The sequence below is a fragment of the Neoarius graeffei genome, chromosome 2 (genome assembly GCF_027579695.1).
Source record: "Neoarius graeffei isolate fNeoGra1 chromosome 2, fNeoGra1.pri, whole genome shotgun sequence".
NCBI classification, from domain to species: Eukaryota; Metazoa; Chordata; class Actinopteri; order Siluriformes; family Ariidae; genus Neoarius; species Neoarius graeffei.
Genome location: NC_083570.1, coordinates 6,792,447 through 6,815,991, shown reverse-complemented (window position 1 = coordinate 6,815,991; position 23,545 = coordinate 6,792,447). Strand labels below are relative to the sequence as shown.

General features: G+C 41.5%; 1 protein-coding gene and 1 long non-coding RNA gene across 2 annotated transcripts in view; one reads left to right on the top strand and one right to left on the bottom strand.

Moving 5' to 3' along the window:
- The first annotated feature begins 3,046 nt into the window (after positions 1-3,046).
- On the top strand, positions 3,047-4,209 carry LOC132879592 (uncharacterized). The gene is made up of 3 exons (XR_009653848.1): positions 3,047-3,598; positions 3,878-4,034; positions 4,166-4,209. It is a non-coding gene; the product is annotated as an uncharacterized LOC132879592 (long non-coding RNA).
- An 8,561-nt stretch (positions 4,210-12,770) lies between these two features.
- The window catches only part of LOC132877588 (tripartite motif-containing protein 16-like), a 421,828-nt gene continuing 411,053 nt past the window's right edge, over positions 12,771-23,545 (bottom strand). The window contains exons 7-11 of the mRNA XM_060913600.1: positions 19,836-19,931; positions 19,439-19,672; positions 19,135-19,306; positions 18,877-18,936; positions 12,771-14,699 (exon numbers count right to left, since the gene is read on the bottom strand). Of these exons, the coding sequence (XP_060769583.1) occupies positions 14,170-14,699; positions 18,877-18,936; positions 19,135-19,306; positions 19,439-19,672; positions 19,836-19,931 (1,092 nt within the window). The 3' untranslated portion in view covers positions 12,771-14,169. The remainder of the gene's footprint in view (positions 14,700-18,876; positions 18,937-19,134; positions 19,307-19,438; positions 19,673-19,835; positions 19,932-23,545) is intronic.

Here is a 23,545-nt window from a genome sequence, read left to right as displayed (position 1 = left end):
TCACCCGTAGTCAGCTGGGATAGACTCCAGCTTGCCTGCGACCCTGTAGAACAAGATAAAGCGGCGACAGATAATGAGATGAGATGAGACAAAAAAAAAAAAAGATATGAAAAAAGTCCAGCAGAAGAGGTATTGCACATTGTCCAGTATTGCTTTTTGTCAGGCTAGGCTACCGCTCCTTCCCATCCTCTGTCCTCCTGTTACCCCTCCTCCCCCCCAGAGAGGAGTTGTACAGTCTGATGGTGTGAGGAACAAAGGAGTTTTTGAGTCTGTTCATCCTGTATTTGGGAAGGAGCATTCTGTCACTGAACAGGCTCCTCTGGTTGCTTATGACGGTGTGCAGAGGGTGACTGGCATCGTCCATGATGTTCAATATTTTGTCCATAGTCCTCTTCTCTGCCACCGTCACCAGAGAGTCCAGCTTCATGCCAACCCGCCTGATCAGTTTGTCCAGCCTGGATGTGTCCTTCTTGGATGTGCTGCCCCCCAGCACACCACGATGTAAAACAGGACACTGGCGACGACGGACTGAGAGAACATCCACAGGAGTTTCCTGCAGATGTTAAAGGACCGCAGCCTTCTCAGGAAGTACAGCCTGCTCTGTACCTTCCTGTACAGGTGGTTGGTGTTGCAAGTCCAGTCCAGCTTGCTGTCCAGCTACAGCCCGAGGTACTTGTTGGAATGACGGTGTCTAAAGCAGCTTGGAGGTGTTCAAGATCTTCATTCCAGCTGCACTGGATTGAACCTGGTTTGCAAAAGCATACAGCAGTTGAAGTCTCAACAAAATTAAAGATTCTCTTTGGGCTTTACTCTTCCATGAGAATTTGCTCGTGTATTTCTCCTTGTGCATGTTGGATAAACGTATTTCAGTTGCAACAGAATGAGCTGAGAAACAGGTGGAAACTCGTCCTCATTATATTTCTCATCGAAATTTAACAAGTTTGGTCAGTCAGAAGATTTAAATTGTGATTCAAGACTGGAAGAGTGAAAGTGAACTTTATATTATGAGTCACATGTTGAGTAAACATATTGTTAGGCTACTCAGTGTTCCTTGTAGTCAGATCAGAAGAGTGAACATTGACTCATCCAACACCCATTTTACAACTTAGAATCCACACAACAGAGAGAACCTGAGTGAACTTTAACACTTTACCTGCCATAAATATTATCAACTCAAAATTTATAATCTCGCTGTCAGTAAAGGCATTGAGAATGACAGTGCTAGCCAAACTACAAACATGGCCACTCAGAACTACAACTCCCAAAGAACACAGCACCCTCTGTCACTAGCTTATTGAAATCAGCTGTCATTCATTCACAACTCATTAGCCACACTACTTAAGCCTCTATCTCACACACCTTCAATGTGAAGTATCATGTGTTTTCCAGTCCATACCAAGCCTTTCTATATCTGCGTGACTCTAGTATTTCTGATCCTCACTATCTCTATTTATGTTCCTTGTCTCTTCTACATTGCCCTTGTTTGCCTATTGACTGACCCTTGCCTGCCTTTTGACCACACTTCCTGTTTTGCGATTTGGCTTCATTACAAGTTTGCTCCTCACTCTTCCCTGCACATACATCTGTAAGTGCCTGCACTCTGACAGGATACTTCACCTAGTATAGATGCAGCAGAGGAGGCGAAGCAAACTGCATTGAATGCTCAGGGATGTCTTTTAGGAGAACATCAACAGAGGCTTCCAGACGTTAACACCCGGATGGTGCAGCTTGCAGTTGTGATGTTGCAGGCCCTCCTAACGCGTCCTGAAGCTTCTCCTAGTCCAACATTACAATTGCCCATTCCGGAGAAATATGCCAGGAATGCTCTCACTAGTAAGGGATTCTTACTTCATTGCTCCATGTACTTCTCTAACATGCCTAACCTCTCTGATGGACACAAGATCGCTAAATGTCTGTTATTTCTCACTGGCAAAGAGCTACAACGGGCAAGCGCTGTATGGAAAAATGGCGATGAGCACAATATTTCTTGTGAACGTTTCCTCAAGTTGTTCAAAGGAGTGTCTGCCCATGAACCAGAGGGAATTGAAGTTGGCAAAAGTCTGCTCACTATCTCACAGGGTTCCAGAGGAGTCGCTGAATATGCCCTAGAGTTCAGAATGCTCACTATCTCACAGGGTTCCAGAGGAGTCGCTGAATATGCCCTAGAGTTCAGAATGCTAGCAGCAGCCAGCAGATGGAATGATCTGGCTCTGAAAGCGATGTTTTGACAAGGTCTTCCTCCAGAAATTCTCAGTGAGCTGGCGTGTAGAGATGAGCAGCTCACGCTGGACTCCCTCATTGACCTAGCAATACGATTGGATCATTTGCTGGCCAACTGGCCCTCGCTCAAGGAGAACTCCAAACCAGTCCAACCCTCTGAGGAAACCACATCTATGGAGGTTTCTCACACCTGTCTGAAACATTCTGAACATGAAAGAAGGAGGAAAGAGGGTTTTTGCTTTTACTGTGGGAGTTCCAAGCACCATATCTACCAGTGTCCCATCCGTCCATCTCGCACCAGCCCAGTTGAGAACCCAGCTCATGCGATGAGTCTGGTGAGAAGATTTAATGCCCAGTCATTTAAAGTACCTGTGTTGTTAAAATTGGTATCCTCCACACACGTTCCCTCTGCTTTTGTCGACTCAGGGGAGAGGGGAACTTCATCACCAGCACAATCATCCCTAAGTTTGATCTGCCCACATAGGCCGTAAGGTGAACCCCGAAAAGTCTTTCAGAAACAAGATTCCGCTCCGACGTCTCCGAACTACATAATATCCAATTCTTAAAAATGGACGTATTATGAAATGATGTCATCAAAAAGTTCTCACCTTGTAATGCTGTCAATTTTTCGCACGAAGGCTTGAAAAAGCGAACTAATGTCATCGGCGCGGAATGATATTTTGGCACCGTGGAATAAGATTTCGCTACAGAACAGGTTCCACGGTTGCTGACGTATCCCATAAACACCCGCGACATAGCCCCATTTCGTAAACAAGAGACCAACATGGCAGCCGCCACAGCCTCGTCTTGCAGCAGTGGAGGAGAGGAAAGTTTGGAAATAACGGCAAAAAGGAGAAAACTTCTTGCACGTAAGCAGTGCTATATGCATATAGCTTCTGTGAAGCACGGAGTGACCCAGGAATTTACCTTCAAACGGTGGAATACATACCGGGACAGTATCCGACAGTGGCTGCAGTTGAGCGGTGAGAACAGGAGAGTAGCCGAAAACTACAAACACTGTTTAGATTTAGAGTTTGACAAGATACCCGAGGATGCTGCCTTCCACCCTGCATGTTACCGCAGGTTTACGGACAAACTTGCTATTGAACGAGCGGGAAAGCGTATGGTGCGCGAGAAAGAAGGGGAAGATGAAACTCAAGATGCCGCAAGACCCCCCGAAGCTGCCCGCCCCCGAAGCTGGCCCCTCAACATCGGGCAGCACTAAGAGTCTTAGATCCAGGTCAGCACTGCCTATGTCCAGCTCAGGTCCCGTCCTTCCTGCCCTGTGTATTATATGTTAAAAAAAACCTCAAATTCGTCTTAAAGGGAGGCAAACGACAAAGGGAAGCTCTTTCAAAAGCTGAGACCTTAACAGCAGGTAAGCAAACCCACCCATCCCCTCCCCCACACACACACACTCGCACAAAGGGTCACAATCACTGATCAACCCACCAACCCCCCTGCCCCCACACACACAAAGGGTCACTATCACTGATGACTATCTACAGTGCTATCTCCCTCTGCAAGTGTGTTTGCATGCATGGATGTTATGTTTCAATGTTTGTATGCATGTAACATATGTGTGCCTTTATGTGAATATGCTACTGGCAAACTTAAATTCCTATGTGGTAATAAGCATGTCTTTCTGTCTGGCAAGGCAAGTTGCAGACTGCTGCTGAGACTAAAGATGACCACAGTATTCTGGTACACATTAAGGACAAAGACTGTGTGGCTCTGGAGGTGCAGTACCACAAGAGCTGCTACCAGCAGTACACCAGATTTCTGAATGAGCCTGCTAGACAAGAGAAGGACAAGTAAGCCATGTACTAACTTCTCATACATGACCACAGAATGCTACTTGCTACTGTTCAATGTGAAGACAATTAGTCACAGCACTGTGTGTGTGTCTTCCCCCCCTCTCTCTTTCTCTGTCACTGACACCTAGGTCATTGCCTGGATGCTGACCCCTGCCTTTTTGTGCCGTGCCACAGGACTTTTATATATATATATATATATATATATATATATATATATATATATATATATAAATTTTTTTGTGTATATATAAATTTGCATTTGTAATGTGTATATATCACTGTTTTGTTGTTTACATTTTCTATTAAAGTTTGCAATTTGCCACAAAGTTCTGTTGTGTGATGTATGATGACTCAGTCTTGCATCTTCTTTGTTGCCGCTGCTGCAGGTGCATAGTGCTGCCTAGTGCGTTTACCTACCTCTACTGTGCCGCTGCATAGGTAGTGAATACTTGAATCCCTGCCATTGTGCCTCTGAACTGAGCAATAGAACTGCAATATTATATATAGGTTGTATTATTATTATTATTATTATTATTATTATTATTATTGTGTATTATTATTCCTATGGACTCTTCTCCTTCCTGCACAATTTCTTAAATCTTGATCTGAAGTCACATGCATTGCCTATATATTATATATGCCATTTTATGGCTAATCCATGGTGTGTATAGCCCACAATGACGAGTCAATACTCTATTCCATTACTGCCTGTGTAACATTGTAGGTCTGTTTTTCAAGCAAATTGTTTTATGGTTGATCAGTACTTTATAGTTAATAACCTAAGAGAATGAATACATGAATGGTCCTAGTCATAGACCATTACACCATATTTTGTACTATAATAATGGTGATAATAAAAATTATTTTTATTCTAATAATAATATGAACACTTCAATATACCACATATATGCAATATTGTCTTAGTGATGTATTTAAAGCACTATTTAGGACTTAGAAGACATTTCACCCACTTTGGAGGGTGTTTTGGAGACAATTTCTACTAATGTGACTGTAATTACGCAAGCTGTCAGCTGATCTGTGGTCAAAAATCGGCAACGCGATTGGTCCAGACCGGTCACGTGATGTCCCGACACGTCATTTTTAGAGGAAAATACTTCGCCACGCGATCACTTGGTGCGAGGAATTGACAGGATTATAAGGTGAGAACTTTTTTCGCCACACTTTCTAGTACTCATTCTTAGTTTTAAAATAAATATTTCGTAGTTCGGAGACGTCAGAGCGAGATGAAACGAAAACGGGGTTCACCTTACGGCCTATACATCACATGTTGCAAGAACGCATAGACATGAAACTGATGCAAGTACTAGAGTCACATACTCCGAGCCATCTGTGTCCTCTCAGATTGAGTCCAACGAAACTGAAACTGGAATGGACCTAAGTAAAAATCAGTCTCAGGTTACAGAAGATATTGATATTAGTTCATTGTACATGAGGAATCTGTGCCTGTTTTACATGCAACTCCAGGCAAAGTACCTGGTTCCATCGTTAACTAATCAAATGATTGTTGAAGAAATTAATGGCCTGAATGCCATTTGTCATCAGTACACAAAAGACAAGATTAAAGAGACACTTAGAGCTAATAGTAACATGTCAGATGCTGAGCTTGATTCAGTTTTTCAGAGTCTCCAGGAAACTGATTTGCATGCTGCATGTAGCTCTCATCTCTCCACTGAACATACCAGGAGGCAGTATTTTGAGAGGAACTTTGCCTATGTGCACCCAGAAAATGTTTACCTGGGCACCAATGAACATAGAAGAGACTGTTATGCACAATACATACCCTTGCATGACACTTTAAGAGCCATTCTAAAAGATCCTGTTGTGTGGGAAGAGTGTGTGGAGTCTCAAAATCGTCCTGTTTCTGATATCATCTTAAGTGATATTTGTGATGACTCTGTCTTCAAATCCAAAGACTTGTCTCTACAAGCAGGTGACGTAGTCCTGAAACTGATTTTGTATCAGTATGCGTTTGAAGTTGTGAACCCACTTGGGTCATCCAGGAGAAAACATAAACTTGTCGGAGTATACTTCACACTCGCTGACTTTAAGCCATTCCATCGTTCCAGTATTGACAATATGCAGTTAGTACTGTTGTGCAAAGAGACAGACTTTAGATCCTTTGGTCAGGACACAGTGTTTTCGAGATTGTTGTCAGACCTAAGACAACTTGAAGAACATGGACTCGTGACACACTCTGGTCATGTGGTTCGAGCAACCATAATATCTATTGCAGGTGACAATTTGGGGTCACACTGCATTGGTGGCTACACTCAGAATTTCAGCACCTCCAAGTACTTCTGCAGGTATTGTGAGGTACAAAGAGACCAACTTGAGAGTGCGAGTCAGAGCTTTCCTGTACGAACAGTTGATAACTACAAAGAAGCAGTGCAGTTATTGCAGGAGAGTGATGTGAATCATGTCAAAGGCATATATTGTGACACCATCTTCAACACTCTGAAATATTTCCATGTATGTCAGCCAGGCCTTCCTCAGTGCATAGGGCATGACTTGTTTGCGGGAGTTGTAGCCTATGACTTAGCCATTTACCTGCGCTACTTCATAAAAGTCAAACATTGGCTCACATACTCTCAGTTGAACAGGAGAATCACACAATTTGCCTACAAGGACTCAGATTCCAGCTCATTTCCTTGTCAGGTGAATGAAAAGGCCAAAACAGTAGGTGGCCAAGCAGCTGAGCACTGGTGTCTCCTTAGACTCCTGCCTGTCATTATTGGTGACAAAGTTGATCCTCGTGACCCAGTGTGGCAACTTGTGATCACTTTGAAAGAACTTGTGGAACTAGTGTGTGCACCCAAGATCACCACTGCCCAGGTAAGTTACCTCAACATTGTTGTGATTGAATATCTGGAAACGAGAAAAGCAGTGTTTCCTTCTGACCATCTAAAACCCAAGCACCACTATCTTCTCCATTATGCATCATTGATCCTCAAACTGGGCCCCCTTATACGGCTATGGACAATGAGATTTGAGAGTAAACACTCGTACTTCAAGAGGTGTGTAAGGAGGACTCAAAACTTTAAGAATATATGCCAATCACTCGCAAACCAGCACCAACTCCTCCAAACAACCCTCTGCTCAAACTCCTTTTTTGCACCAGTGTTGAAATCAAAAAACTCAACTCCATATCATGCTCACCTGTACAGTGATGCAGTGCGCAATGCAGTTGAAGCACACGTTTCCAGAACCGGATTCTCTGTCCACCGAGCTTGACTTTAAAGGCACCCTTTACAAAAAAAAGGAACTTTTCTCTGCCTAAAACGTGAGTCTGATGAGTCGATCAAGTTTGGTCAGATTGAGCTCATTTTGATTAAAGATGACAAAAAGGTTTGCTTTCTGGTGACACCATACACTTCATTGTATTTGTCGGCGTATGGACTCTGTGAAGTCAAACAAGCAGCTGAGGATATGCAGTGCATAAGTGCAGAACACTGCCTGGATTTCTATCCATTGCCTCTGTACAGTCTGAATGGACATCAAGTAATATCTCTTAAACACAGTGTTGTTGATCAGTAGGGGTGAACTAAACTGAACGAAAATTATTCTTCAGGTATCCAGGAAGCTAACGAAAATAGTTGGAACATTTTCTGTCTTTATCCCCTCTTGTAGTCATGGATGAATGGGTGAGCGACCTAACCTCATCCCTCAGTTCTGTCTTCAGCCAAGAGGATTCTATACAGCGAGTAGTGGAGGTTATCAAAAATATTGGAGTCTGTTCAGCTGAGGACCTGAAGTATGTGGAGGCAGATGAACTTGCAACCAGCAGAAATCCCTCTCTGAAGCCAACAGAAATCAGAAAGGTTATGGCCTGCATTAAACATCTCATCTCATCTCATTATCTCTAGCCGCTTTATCCTTCTACAGGGTCGCAGGCAAGCTGGAGCCTATCCCAGCTAACTACGGGCGAAAGGCGGGGTACACCCTGGACAAGTCACCAGGTCATCACAGGGCTGACACATAGACACAGACAACCATTCACACTCACATTCACACCTACGCTCAATTTAGAGTCACCAGTTAACCTAACCTGCATGTCTTTGGACTGTGGGGGAAACCGGAGCACCCGGAGGAAACCCACGCGGACACGGGGAGAACATGCAAACTCCGCACAGAAAGGCCCTCGCCGGCCCCGGGGCTCGAACCCAGGACCTTCTTGCTGTGAGGCGACAGTGCTAACCACTACACCACCGTGCCGCCCCTGCATTAAACATAAGTAAAACAATAGCTGTGAGCAGCTGATAAATATTCACATTTTCATATATAGTATACAGTTATAAGTAACAAGTATGACATCTTTCAGATATTTACCAAGGGTTTTGCTGGGTTTTTTGGTGTATACAGTTTGTGCGTAGCATGCACCTTAGATTGTTGTGCACTTTAATGGGGGAAAAAAGAATCACGATTTGGAAGACTAAAGTGCCCATTAGGGCTTTAAATTTTATACCAAGATGGTGAAAAAGATGAAAATCAAGGTTGTTAAAAATGACTGTTAATTTGTAGGCCTGGGAAGATATGCTTATTATGGATGCTGTGATGATACTTGTGTGTCGATTTGATTCATAAGAGAGAGTTAATTGAAAGAATAGAAAAGTCTCAGTTGCCACTATATTTTGTGCCAAACTAATCACTGGTGTCCTTTTTCCATGAAAACACAATATGAAACTTAACTGGCAATTAAGATGAATGAGATAAATGGTCTGCAGCCTCTTTATTTTAAAACTGCATTAATTAATTAATGTTAAAGGATGCAATATTGTCCTGTATGAGAATAACAAAATAGAACAAAATAAGAGGCGGCAGAGTGCTCCACTATTATTAATGTTAACATAGGTTTTATCTCCAGCAATGCAGAGAAGAGAATTAATCATTAAATGAAAACATCCATCCAAACTTTATATTTTGTGAAGATGAATTTACAAGGGTGTGTGCATACTAGTGTTATGGTTGTGGTTTTTGTGTGTTCTGTTTCATGTTTTATTTTGTAGTAGTTGCCCCCTTGTGTTCTGTTTCATATTTACTTCCTGTCTTTGTCCTTTTTTCCCACCTGTGTGATTGCCTGCATCTGCTTCACCTGTGTCCTGGTGTCAGGTTTGTCCTTCTCTACCTCCTAGTGTTTCTCCACCTATCGGTGTTCTCCTGGCTCCCATCACCTGACCTTCTCCTCCCTCTCTCCACCTGTTCCTCATCCCCTTCGTTTGTGTTTGAGTCCTGTTTTCTGTGTAGTCTTTGTTGAGTCATTGTTAACTCCCTCGACTTATAACATTAGCCTACCAAGAGTGATGGTTTACATCAGGGGTCTTCAATCCTATCTGCAAAGGGCCAGTGTAGCTGCAGGCTTTCATTACAGTCAAATTGGAGGCTCACTTGATTGTTGACTGGAGACGAGGGTGAAATGATTAAACAAGTGAAATCAGGTGTAACTCCTGCTTGGTTGGAATGAAAGCCTTCAGCCACACTGGCCCTTTGTGGATAGGATTGAAGACCCCTGGTTTACAGTGTACTTACTACTAGATTAGATACTACAAGGTAAGGATTGACTCACTGGTCAGAACAATAAGTGAAAACTATATATGAATGATATTGACTGACATGAATGTGTCTTTTTGTTAATTCAGGTTCACCCTCAGTAATGAGAGAGGATGATTCCTCCTCATAACTTACCAGTGAAATTGAAGAGGCGAGCACTGGTGAAGAATCATTTGTGTGTGTGACACTGATGATATCGACACCACGCCGAAGTCCACTGCTACAAGGAGCCCAGTCTCAGTCACAGCCATGAGAAGTCATGCCTGCCCTACTACTTCAGAGAGTGGCTCCTCACTTTTAGCCAGAGAAGATAGTAGTTGGCATTACAGCTTTGGAATACCCTGGAATAAGATGCCTTCAAATACAAGAAGGGTGTTGGATACTGAGAAGAGACCGACTGCAGCAGAGAGAAGGGAGATTATTAGGATTGTCGCTGCTGAAATACTGACTGTATGCAAGAAACCTGGAAAGAGGCACATCACTGAAATTGCAAGGAAAATGGTAATTCACTACCCAAAATCCTTCTGAGATGAGATTGAGGGCCAGGTTGTCAGCACTGGGCATGACTCACTTGTGAAACAGTTAATATCTCGGCTTGATAACTATAGACGACTCCAAGCTCCTGCCCAGAAAAGGCTTTCTGAAAGTGACACTCCTGACAATGCAAAAAAAAAAAAAGCATACAAAGATGCATTTGGCTGCATTAATCCTGACCCAGAGCTTCCTGCTGGTGAAACAAAAGATAAGCAAAAACAAGAACTAATGAGGATGTTCAAAGACAAAGATGCAAAGAAAATAGAAAGACTGATGGTTGAGACGTTTCCCTCACAGAGGAGACATACTGTCAGGACTGAAGGAGACAGAAGAGATCCTTAAGGAATGGCCTTTCCTCTGCCAGGAAATTGGAATGAGGCTTCATTTCAGAGAACTAACAGGTGTCCAGATTGATGACAGCTTTGAGGAGTCCACAGCCACCAAGTTCAGAAGAATCCTGTGGTATTTTCAGTTTATTCAAACTGAGCCGTCCAGCAGAGCAGGCACTATTCTGAACCAAGCCCTGGCAGGAGATGATGAAACTTGTGCAGCTGTACTGATGCTGCTTGTCCGTTTTAAAGAGCAGGAAGACAAGATGTTAGTAAATGTCGATGACCCCGCCATTGTGACTGATGTGGACACCACCAAGCTACCATGGGCACCCTGCATTGTGGTATATGTGCCAAAAAATGTTTTGTCTTATGTGTAAACAAAGATAATAAAATATGGAGGAGTGTGCCGTACACTGCAAAACATGTTTAGAGCTGGAGGAATCATTTTACTTTTTTTTTTTTTTCCTTTTCTTACACTTGGCACAGTTTTTGTTTTGCAGTGTGCGGAACACAGCTCCTGGCTTATTTAACCATTAGGGATCCATATACATGTAGCAAACTATTTACTGGCTATGGTAATAATACTCTTGCACTGTTTTCAGGTAATAGCCCACTCACTGCCAAGATGTTCATGGTTGCTGTGGACCAGGTCATAGTCAACGAACAGCTTCACCAAAGCATTCCAGATGATGTTCTGCTCATATTACCTGCACAACATTGACTACCCAGTGGAACTTGCTGCTACTCTGGAGTTCTTGCAGAGGTACACTTTCAGAATGCATGCACACGCTGCTTTACAGGTAGATAATGTAGAATTTGCCAGTTGCTGTTTGTAAACACACAGCATTCAAACCTGGCAACTCCTCCCCAGCTCATAACTCTGACATGCGTATCTCAAGGAAATTTAATTGAACGCAACTGGACTTGGTTATATGTCTTTGAAGACGTTTCACCTCTTCGTCAGTTCATGCTTGTCTGACTAGGCTGGACTAGACTAGGACTAGTCCTAAGTGAAATGTCTTCAAAGACGTATAATCAAGTCCAGTTGTGTTCAATTAAATTTCCTCGTGATAACTATGACCTGGCTGAATGAGAATATTCACAGGCTCTGAGACATGTGGTACGTATACATACCGCTCAAGTTAGGAGTCTCAGTGCATTTCTACTCTCAACCCCCTCTAATGATTGGAAATTGCATAGTGTAGCTTTGTGAAAACGTATTAACTTTGTATCTAAAGATGCTGTTTCACTGGCTTTAATGCCCACATTAGTTTTCTCTGAATGGTTTGTGTTCAATGTTTTTCCAACAGACGCATCTTCAGAATCAACCCAGATCAAGGGACCAAAGTTGAGCGAAAAGCAAAGGGACGTCAGTATGCTGTCAACCCAAGGGTGCTGAGCCTCATTTCCAAAATTGCCAATTTTGAATGGACAGAGTAAAAGGGTGAGATCACTACCTCACCAAACAAACACGTGTCCATGTGAATGCCAGGATCAAAGGTTTCCAAGTAGAACAGTGCATTGAAATAAGTTGATGAATGTTATTGAAGTGTTAATTCATTTGAAACACTTTTTGTAAGCACAGTCTTTTTCTATATATTGCTTCTTGATTTATTTTTTTAACTTGCAATAGATTGAATTCTGTTCTCAGTGTCTCACTCTGCGGCTGGCATGTTATTGTTGGATATAAGGTGCATCAGACTTGTTCATGTGTTTGGCCTATTTGGCACACACAAATTGAAGCTTCAATTTGGAGGCCCTTCATTCAAAAGAGCACTCTGGGGGTTCATGATGCCCTTATCATTAAGTGTAAATGCATTGATGAATGTTTGAATAAAACATTCAACAGCAAGAAGCTAATCGTTGTTGCTACTTCCTGCCTGGACTATTGCAATCCTTTTTCCTGACTTTGCCTTTCCTCATTTTATTTTTGTCAGATTCATTGGCATTATATCCAGAATTACAGTTTGAATATTAAAGTATACAAGTCTACACCAGCACTTTTATACATAGAATACAAGTACTAGTGAACAAGATTGTGAATAAGATTTACCTTAACATTACAGAGAAAAACATCAGTATGGACATACTGTACATGTAAACCTTTATATAATGAGCTACATATTTAATTAGTTTGAATGTAAAAATATACGGATATAAAACTAATCTTTACCTTATAATTACAGAGAAAAACGTTAGGTTGTTAGTATGGACAAACCTTTATATAAAAAGCCACATTTAATTACAGGTTGAATGTATAATTACATGTGAATATAAAAATTTACCTTAAAATTACAGAGAAGTGTTAATATTGTTAGTATGGACAAGCTTTAATATACCAGGCTACATATATAATTACTGTCATTTTACATGAATTTGTATGTAATTTAAGAAAACTGAAGCTCATGTAAGATTAATACATTAGTAAATAACACACAACTATCCTTAAACATTTCAGAATTAGTCACTGCAGTCTCAACTAGACAAAATGTACATAATAAAGGCAAATGGAGCTTCCACTCGATCAAGAGCTGGATGGATCAAACGGTGAAAAAAGTTCATCATATTTCTTCAGACTTGAAAATCAAAGACAAACTCAGAAAAAAATGAGTAAGCTTATGACCAATGATATAATAGATCAGAAATGAGTACAGGATGAAATTTGGCTCATTTATTGTAACTTAAATTTAATAAATCAATGTGACGTCTTATTTTATCCCATCAATGATGACATCAAAAAACTGGATGAAGACAAACATACACTTGATGAGGAATGAACTATAACAGAAATTGAAATTGCATTAAAACAAATGAAAAATGGCAAATCACCAGGAATCGATGGCTTAACATCTGAATTTTTAAAATACTTTTGGGTGGATATTAAAAAAAGATATATGATATAGAGCATTTTTAGAATGCATTCACAAAGGATATTTATCCCCGACTATGAAGACAGGCTTAATAACTTTGCTACCAAAACCCAAAAAAGACTTCTTGTTGCTAGACAATTGGAGACCTATAACCTTACTATGCAATGATTATAAATTACTTGCCTTAGTATCTGCTAATCGTCTAAAGCGTGTACTTGTAAAACTTGTAGACGAATATCAATCAGCCTTCATGAAGGGAAGATATATTCAAAACCACGTCCGACTGATTCTGGATATGATTGATTACCAATCAATTATTCAATCAGTCTCGTTTTATTTCTAGACTTTTTCAAAGCATTCGACACTGTGGAACACGATTTTATGTTCATAAAACTCAAAACTCTTGGATTTGGAAAAGGGCTCTGCAAGGTTATTAAAATATTTCACAATGATATTTATAGTTATATCTCCCTTAACCCTGGAATGACACCAAAATTTAAGATGTTAGGTGGAATCAGACAAGGCTGCCCAATTTCACCAAAATTATTTTGTCCACAAATGTGAGCGTACTTAACCTTGTGGAATAATATGAAACAAACAGAACTTTATAATGCGAAGGTCATGAGATCATTTTCTTTTTAAATTTGACGAGTTTCTTGTCTGACAGTTAATTTTTAACATTTCCTTTTTAATTATTTTAAATTATTCATCTGTTTTAATTTAAATATTAAAATGAGTGTTTTTGTGCAGCTGGATTGTGTTCTAGTGAAACAGACGACTGAGCAACAACGTGGCAACGTGCAGGAATTTTACAGAAAACACTACACACTTTTATTCTGGATCACACAATCTCACTGTAGAACCAGAAACCCAGACCCTAAACCCAGCGTATAGAGTCTGAGTGAATGTGGTGTGGACTCTGTGGAGGAGCTTCATCGTGTCAGAGACGCTGTAGAAGGACAGAGTTCCTGCACTGTGATCCACATACACTCCTATTCTGGAGGCTGATGGAACTCTGAGATCAGTCTCAATGCTGTTGTGCCAGAAAGCGAGAGAAGAAGAAGAACACCACAGTTTCCAGGACTGATTGTTGAATCCAAACAGACACTCTTTACCCCGTCCTTTCCTGCTGATGTCTTTATACGAGACTGATATGGACACACCAGCACCGCTCCACTCCACCTCCCAGTAACAGCGTCCACACACACTCTCCTTACACAACACCTGAGGCCAGGAATCAAATCTCTCTGGATGATCAGAGTAACGCTGCTCTCTCACACTGCATCTCATCGCTCTGTTCTTCTCAGACAGAATGAGGCGACGATGTGCCGTGTTGGGATCCAGAGTCAGATAACAGAAATCTAAAATAAGAGAAAAACAAACTGAACAATGTGAACATGAATGTCCGCGCTGGGGGCGTGGTCACGAAAACAGCAGTTCGGTTGCAGTGAAAACTTTTCTCTGTACAACAACCAATCAGAATTCAGATACAACAACCAATCAGAATTCAGATGCATTCTGTTGCCAAGTAAAACAGTGTTGCCAGATTGGGCGGTTTTGACGTTTTTTCGGCGGGTTTTTATCAGATGTTTATAAACATTTCGCACGAATGTTCTGTGTGAGAATGCAGCCAGAGACACTTCTACAGCCTTAGAAGGACTTTGATGCAGCGCATTCTATGTACTATCTCCGTCCACTAGTCTACATCCAATCCAGTGGCGGCTGGTGGGCTTTGAAATAGGCGAAGCTCAGTTTTAGGTCTACGTAATACAATTTTTCAATTATTTGTTATTTGTCATGAGTCAATTTGTTATGTGGGTCTGTCTCAGAAACTGGTCTCTCATTTGGGACATTATAGTCAAAAAAATAAATTTTCTAATTTTACTTCTTTTTTTTTTTGCATTTACCTAAAGGCCTCTGCATGCTCTTGTGACAAGGCTTTCGCAGATAGCTTTTCGCAGACAGTTGTAATTTATCGTTGAGCGGGGAGTAATAGGCGTGCGCGATGTTATTCACCGGCACAACGCAAGGGGGCGCGAAGTCGCTAGGAGTAGTTGGTGGGTGTGGTTAGTGGAGTGTTTATCCTCCGGTTACTTATAATGACTAGAACTTTTTTTTTTATAATGACTAGAACTGGAGTCGTATAGATGTACGTACTTCCTCAATCAACCGCTCTTCGTGCTGCTCCATCTTCACTCGTGTATTTAAAAATGGCGGTCATGAAAACAAAACAAACCGGGAAAGTAGGGAAGCGGAAGTGCGTGTACAGCGGATGTAGAGTGGACCAATCAGAGCCCTCTTGTCTGCGAGGCTTCTGCGGTGGTCACAATTTTTGGGAGGTGCGCGCAGAGCATCTGCGAAGGTGGGGGGGGGCTATGCAGACACTGTCTGCGACGCTATCTGCGAGGACTGGGTTGTCAGCATAAATTGGCCTTTACACTCAATGTTTCTTTTATCATGTTTAATAAGAATAAAGATAGCGTCTTGCTTTATCTGGCCTCTGCTGTGGAATTTTTTTTTTATTACAATTCAAATGTTTTTGTAAAATTTTTTGAAAATATTGAAAAATTTCCTCTTTTTGATTGATTGGGTTAAAAATGCCAAGTTATGATGACAATTGATTATTCACTTAAATATGAATAATACGATACCATTTTGGGCATTTGATTTGGCAAAATAGGACACAATGGAAAAATCAAGAATGCACCTGAAAGATGAGAATAACGGAGGTGGTAAAAGAACAGCGACTGTACCGGCTGAAGGTCGCGCGGGTCTCTGCTGTGGCGCGCGAGCAACGGGACATCACTACCGCACCGGACGGAGCGCGAGGCAGGGGCGGGGCAAAATGACTGGCTGTACTTTGCCATTATAGCAGATACCAGCTGTTAGCAGCTAGCACTGCAGATCCCAATATGGCTCAAGCTAGCCTACAACCACGTTGATTGAACTACAAATGAAATAAACGAGTGAATTCACAAATGATCAAACTGATAGAATGGATGAAAGTTAACGGAGCACAATGAGTAATATTTACATTTATTTACAGGGTAATGCACAGAGACATCAATGAGAAGAAACGTTTATATGAAAAGAAATTCGGACAGCACTTTGGCACACAACTACACTTTCTCAACATCTGCTAGGGACTGACTGATCATGCTTCCGTGTTCCTCGCCGAAGTACAGCGAGTGCCCTTCTCATGTCATGTCTCATGTCCCACCTCCAATAATCCTTTATCAGCCCGGCTTCATGGCCCGCCCATGTCCCGTTTACCCCCAGAGATACCAGGCTTCCCCGGAAGTGACGATTTTGTCGATTTTAACCAATAACAACTAGCCGAAATTGGCTGTTCAGAGCCGTCTTGTAGACTGCAACGGATACCCGGCTGCCAGTCCATAGAGCCCATTGAAATAAGAAAGGTTACAGCCTGGCAGCAAAGGTGATTCTCGTAGCGAACTGCAAGTTCGTCAGACATCACTCAAATAAGTTACAGGATGACATAGGGATAGTTATGAACGTAAATACAATCTTGGGCATATATTATGTTATGAAAGTTATTGTTTTAATGAGAATTCAACGTCGTAGACGCCGCAGTTTGGGGAGAGAATTTTAGGGGAAGCTCGGCTTCCCTTGTTGTCTCTGAGAAATCGCCCCGATCCAATCCAATCCATATTAAACACTTCTGTGACCCAATCAGAGATCGCGGGCATCACACGACACAAAGACCTAGTTTACCCAGCACCCCTTAGGTATTTTAAACAACCAAAATTGAGCATTGGCTTAAATAGATCATTAACATACATTTATCTCATTAAGTATTATTTAAACAAAAAATGTCGATGTAACTGTAAGACTAATATGAATGTGTGTAATGTAGTGCAGAAACTGAACTCATAAACTAGTAAATAAGAATGACGCAATCCATTCTCCATTTTCTCTTCTCATGTTACATTCAGCCATGCATCGCAGCCTAACTTTTTTTTTAATTGAAGTATATAAAACAGGTACAATCTAACAAGTCCACAAAAATCAGGATAACAGATGAAGAAAACACATGGATGTAGACAAAAATAAATTAAGCAGAATAACTAGGCCTATAAAATTAATAAAACAAACAGGATAAAAAGATAAATAAATAAAAAATAAATAACCTCAGCAATGCAGATGTTAGATATGCATCGTAGCCTAACATAGCCTACATAATATTCTGCGTGTGCGCCACCTACTGGTGCATGTAGGATTCAGAACACAGCAGATGATTGCAGAGTTATAATCTGATTGAACCACACGGAGCCGAGTACCAGACAGCAGATTCTTCACCTCCAGCACTGACGGGCTCATGGTGCTATTTGTTTGATTTACAAATAGTATAATGGACTTTAGCTGCATATTTTTACTTTACAAGATAGGCATCAAGTCCATTTTACATTTTGGGCGGTTTTAAGTGCATGTTGGCGGGTTTTGAACATATTTTGCGCTGGAAAACGTCAGCAGTATCTGGCAACCCTGAAGTAAAATTGTAACCTGTCAAAGTTCTCGAGCCCTCGTGCTGTTTTACCGTTAGATCAATCACATATCAGCTTAAACTAGCATTCTAAAACTAGTTAAAGATCCCACAGAAGAGAGCGACTCCCCCTGCCAGCCTCATGGAACGCAATGTTTAAGGCTCCGGATGGGTTTTATTTCCATTTATGAGGGAAAGGAACATACACCCTCCCGACAGTCAGTGCGGTATTCGCTTGGAAAACACATTTGCAAATTGGTAGAATGAGTTCATCATCACATGCAAGATTTGCAGTTAATCAAATGGATTTCATATTATTATTATTATTATTCATTAATTACTACAGTTCTGAACTTCAAATGTTAAAAGTCTGGCCTTTGGAGAGATGATGGAGACTCTTTTGGTGGAACACAACGGAGCAAAATATTGTGACCCTCTAATGTTGACCTGAAGTTGGCACCACTGGGGGTTGGCATTGGGTTTTTGTCCCCACCGATGTTAATACCAAACCTACGCCCTTGCCTACATGTTATATCGTTCTAATTGTTGTTACTTTTATCCAAATGGCAGCTGGCAATACGTTGTTACTTTGCACTTTTTGTTGATCTGGGTACTAATCTTTGAGAAACTGGATTGGCAGAATGTTGCCTGTGAAGAAAATAATGTCTTTTTATTACCCTGTGCCAAGTTAATATTCACTTCAGTGCAATTTTTAAGAGCCATAAATTGTATTTTATTTATTGTTTTTGTTGTGAGTGGTTTTGTTTGATTGTTGTTTTATTTTTTTAGCTTATTTATTTAGATTTATTTTTTACGTTCCACTGTTGAATTGAATAAGTTGACTGAATTAAAAGTTTACTGTTCTATGAAAGGGTGTATTTTACTATTGGCATAAAATTGTCTTGAAAAGACGTCAACAATAATATCGTTTATCGCAATAATTTGAGACAATATATCATCCAACAAAATTTGTTATCGTAACAGGCCTAGACGTGTGTGTGTGTGTGTGTTTGTGTGTGTGGTGTTAGATGTACATTTCAGAAACTCTTCTCTGCTCTGTGGTTCTGGTCCTGAAATGATCTGAACTGCTGCAGCTGTGGAGAGAAAAATAGAAACATGAGTTTGTGTAAAAGATGGAAAGAGTTTAAAGTGATCCAGTCAGTTTATTCATTTTAAATCAGTGTTTTAGTTCAAAGTGTCGCGTGAATAAAGTGTCTGCAGAAAAGAAAGCAGGAGCATCGCTAAGAAATAACACATCACTGTGTTTCTCCAGCAGGAACAGCTCCTCTTACCATGTGGAGGGATTTTGTTGAATTCCTCCTCACAGAATTCCTCGAGTCTCTTTTTCAGATCTGAGAGAGAATTCCTCACGCCATCAAATGAGAGATGTTGATGGACAGTGATGCTGGAGGTGTGAAATAATGGTCTTTGAAATGGAGGAGAGCGACGTCCAGAAGCTAAAACCTACAGAAAGCAAATGAAATGTAAAACCCACTTGTGATGTCAGACAGGGACATTTATTGTTCCCTTAATGAGAGGTGTTTTAGAGAGTGTGTGAGGAACAGCTGGCTCTGTAGATCAGACAGTGAGTGTTACCTGGAGGAAATGGATGTGATCGTGTGTGTGTGAAAGCTGCTCCAGCTCAGTGACTCTCCTCTGAAGATCAGCAATCTCCTGCTCCAGTTGCTCCAGGAGTCGTTCAGCTCGACTCAGTTCAGCCTTCTCCTGATCTCTGATCAGCTCCGTCACCTCCCAGCGCTTTTTCTCCATGGAGCTGATCAGCTCAGTAAAGATCCTCTCACTGTCCTCCACTGCTGTCTGTGCACTGAGCTGTTAGGACACACACACACACACACACACACACACACACACACACACACACACACACACACAAGATGTAAAGCTCATCTATCATTCCCTCTCTTACTGGGACTGTAAATGACTCGTTGTCCATGTTGTGTGTGTTTCTAGGAGCAGCTCTGTCTCTGCTCACCTTTATAGTGTTCACAGCCTGTTTCAGCTCCTGCACTTTCTTCTGCTTCTCCTGGATTCTCTGCTGGGATTTCATCTGCTCCTCCTTTAACTCACTCTGAGGACAAATAAAATACATTCAGCTTTTTATACAGTACGAGCGAACTGGTTCCATATTAATGTCAGTTCAAAGTACATTCATGTTTCGCTCTGAAGGTTATGTACTCTGTGTGTGTGTGTGTGTGTGTGAGAGAGAGAGAGAGAGAGAGAGAGAGAGAGAGAAATGTTCACTAACTGGTCTGGGCTGGGTTTCCCGAAAGCCTCTTAAGGCCAAGAGAGTTTTAAATGACCGCTTACGATCCATCATCAAGCTAACGTGGTTTTCCCGAACAACATCGTAGCACAAGTCGTCCTTTAGTTTGCTCGGAATTTACGAGAGACCCGGAGCACTCGTTCAAAACAAAGAGCGACTCGCTCGCTGCCGAATCCACAGAATGCGCATGCGGCTCTGAGGGACTCTCACAGTCAGCGGGGGAAACTGGGGTTGAATCTGCTGGTGGTGTTCAATTAGTTTTCTTCTACATTGCAAATACATCGAGTTAATTATCAGAGGTGGACAGTAACGAAGTACATTTACTTGAGTTCTGTACTGAGGTACACTTTTTGAGTATCTGTACTTTACTTGAGTATTTTTTTGGGGGAAACTTATGACTTTAACTTCACTACATTTGAAAGACAAATATCGTACTTTTTACTCCACTACATTTCTATCAGTAATCACTAGGGCAGGGGTGGCCAACAAGTCGGAGCCCAAGAGCCACAATTCTTACTGTGTTACGGCAAAGAGCCACATCGGCACATGAACATGGGCACACAAATATTACCCTTCCTTCTGCGCGTGCGGACACACACAGACACACACACACACACACACACAGCCACATTGATGTCACACTCCAACTTAACCAATGCCCCACACCAACATGATAATGATACATTTACTGCAGTACCAAGACCACAGGCCAGTCATTTTCAACAGTGGCGACTAGTGAAGAAAATTGTAGGTGGGGCACAAAGGCAGACATTGTTTACATGTGGGGATTCCCCCCATTGGGGGGGTTCTGGGGGGCCTCCCCCGAAAAATTTTGGATTTCTTAGATGCAATTTCCTGTATTCTAGTGCATTTTGGAGTTACCTGTTTAACATTCAAAATGGCTTTTGCATTTTGGTTCAGCTTGAATTCTCAATTGCATGACCTGCACAAGACCTGCATTCAAATAAATAAGTATTCAAATAAATACAGTCAGTCCGAAAATGGAAATTACAAAGTGCTAATTTAATTTCCTCAAACAGTACAAGCTCCATAGGCACTGGGAACAGTGATCAGTGCAAGTGCAAATATAGATAAAATATAATACAATGCTCAAATTTTTGAAAGAAGAACACACACGCGCACACACAAATTGATAACTGGAAAACAAATGAACAAATACATAATGTATATACACTACATGACAAAAGTTTGGACACACCTTCTCATTCAATGTGTTCTGTGTTCTCATGACTATTTACACTTACAGTATACTCTACTCTCACTCAAGGCATCAAAACTGAATGAGCACTCACCCACTACTCAGGCTTGCGCGCCCAAACGCACCTGCGCATTTGTCATGATGTGAAAATACCGTAATGAAACCAAGCGAAGCACCTTTAATAAAATAACCGTAATTAACTGCAGTGAAGCGAAAACGCACATAAAACCACAAACGAACACCAACTTGGACGTGAAGGTGAGAGCCGCATGACACCAGGCAAAGAGCCGCATGCGGCTCGCGAGCCGCGGGTTGGCCACCTGTGCACTAGGGTCACGTCACGTCCATAGACTGGATAAAATCAAGATCAATGATTTCTCCGCAGCATTATTTAACACGATCAGTTGATGGCAGAATGGAAGGAGGCGGTTCTTCTGGGGAATGCACACACCCACGGTTCTATAGCTAGAACCCATGGTTCAGTTTTCTGAAAGGAATAAAGAGTCGTTTCATTTTAAATGTTTGCTTTGTTTGCCTAAAACGGAGCACATCACAGCCTACAAAAACTCCCCATCCGACCTGCGGAAGCATATTGAGGGATATAAATGTTTTATTCCAAGAGAAAGCTTGCAGTGAAGTTGTCTGTGCTTTAGAGCTCGCAATAATGTTGCAATCGCTACACAGTCTGATTAGTCAAATGACTTTCTGTGGATTTACCCGCCAAGTTGCCATAGTCTTGTCCACAGCTAATGTTTGCACATAGCTAGTTAACTTAGACACTGTTAGTTATGTCCAATATGATTGCCTTCAGGGACGCGAACTACAAAGAGGCTCTTCGTGCTGTTGCTCTTTAGACTCCTTCTTACGAGTGAGTTTGGGAAAAGCACGTACAGAGACAACATTCATTCCTTAAGAGAGTCTCTCAACTCTCTCTTTTGGTCTGAAGGGCAACGTTATCAGGAAACCCACCCCTAACCAGATTACGACCATCACTGAAGATAAATTTAACACTCTGTTCACCAGAACACAGACAATTTTAATCAGCTTTTACAGAATCCTTTTGATTGATACACACCAGGGCTTTACATTAGCACCCGCCCACCCGCCAAATGCGGGTAAAATTCGGCTTTGGCGGGTAATAACTTTAGTCTCACTATCCACTTTGGCGGGTGGTTTATTCTGTGGTATGACAATATATTTTAATTGTAGTTTTCTCTGAAGGCATCTGATATAATAAACTCATTGCAATGTAATATTACGCGCCTACAACTCCCATGAGCCCCTGCATAAACATTCTGACACAACATGTTAGAATTGTTTAGAACGGCTCAGATAAAATCAATGATACGGTAACCTGCGGTTAACGAACGAAGCAACAAAGTTGCTGACGACTGACAAGCGCACTATGTGGCGGCATATAGCTGGAGTTTCAAACCCTGCTGCTCAGGGAAAAAGGGGCAGAGATGCGCAGGGCCGGAGCAGCTTTTTAAAATCACCGAGGTCCGTGATGCGCAAAGCGCACGCCGAAAAATGTTCACCATATTTAAATGAGAGGGGTGAATTACACGCCACACAAGAGATCTATTCCTGAAATTACTCTTAATGGTGTTTGAACTGAATATCATCAGTTTTGAAAAAAAAAATCATGTATGTGGCAAGAGTAAGAATAATTTAAGCTTGTTTAATGGTTTGATCTGGCCCAAGCAATGAGGACAAAAGATACCCAAACCATGTAGCCTATGGAACTGAGATACATTAACAATCTGGCATCCGTTACACCGACACACACACACACACACACACACACAAAAAAAAAAAAAAATTCTGGGAAAAAAAAAAAAATCAGTATACACCACCAAGTTTTAGGCAAAGTTTCCCAAGGCAAACATAAGTTGAAACTTTGCACTCTATTGCTTTGGCTTATCGAATGATTTATTTTTAAAATCACAAACAAGGCAGGCTACAACCAGAGGCGATTCTAGAGTCTGTTGTGGCCCCAAGCAAAAATTTCCAGGGGGCCCTTCTGACCAGTGTTCATAACCCATATGTTATAAATAATCTGACACCAACGAAAAATGTATGAAACCAAAGTTTTTCAAATTCCAAATGTGAAAATACAATGGTAAAGAACAATAAAAACAAAAAAATAAATAAATAAGCCCTCTGGCCCCGACTCTCTGGGGGCCCCTGGGCCAGGGGG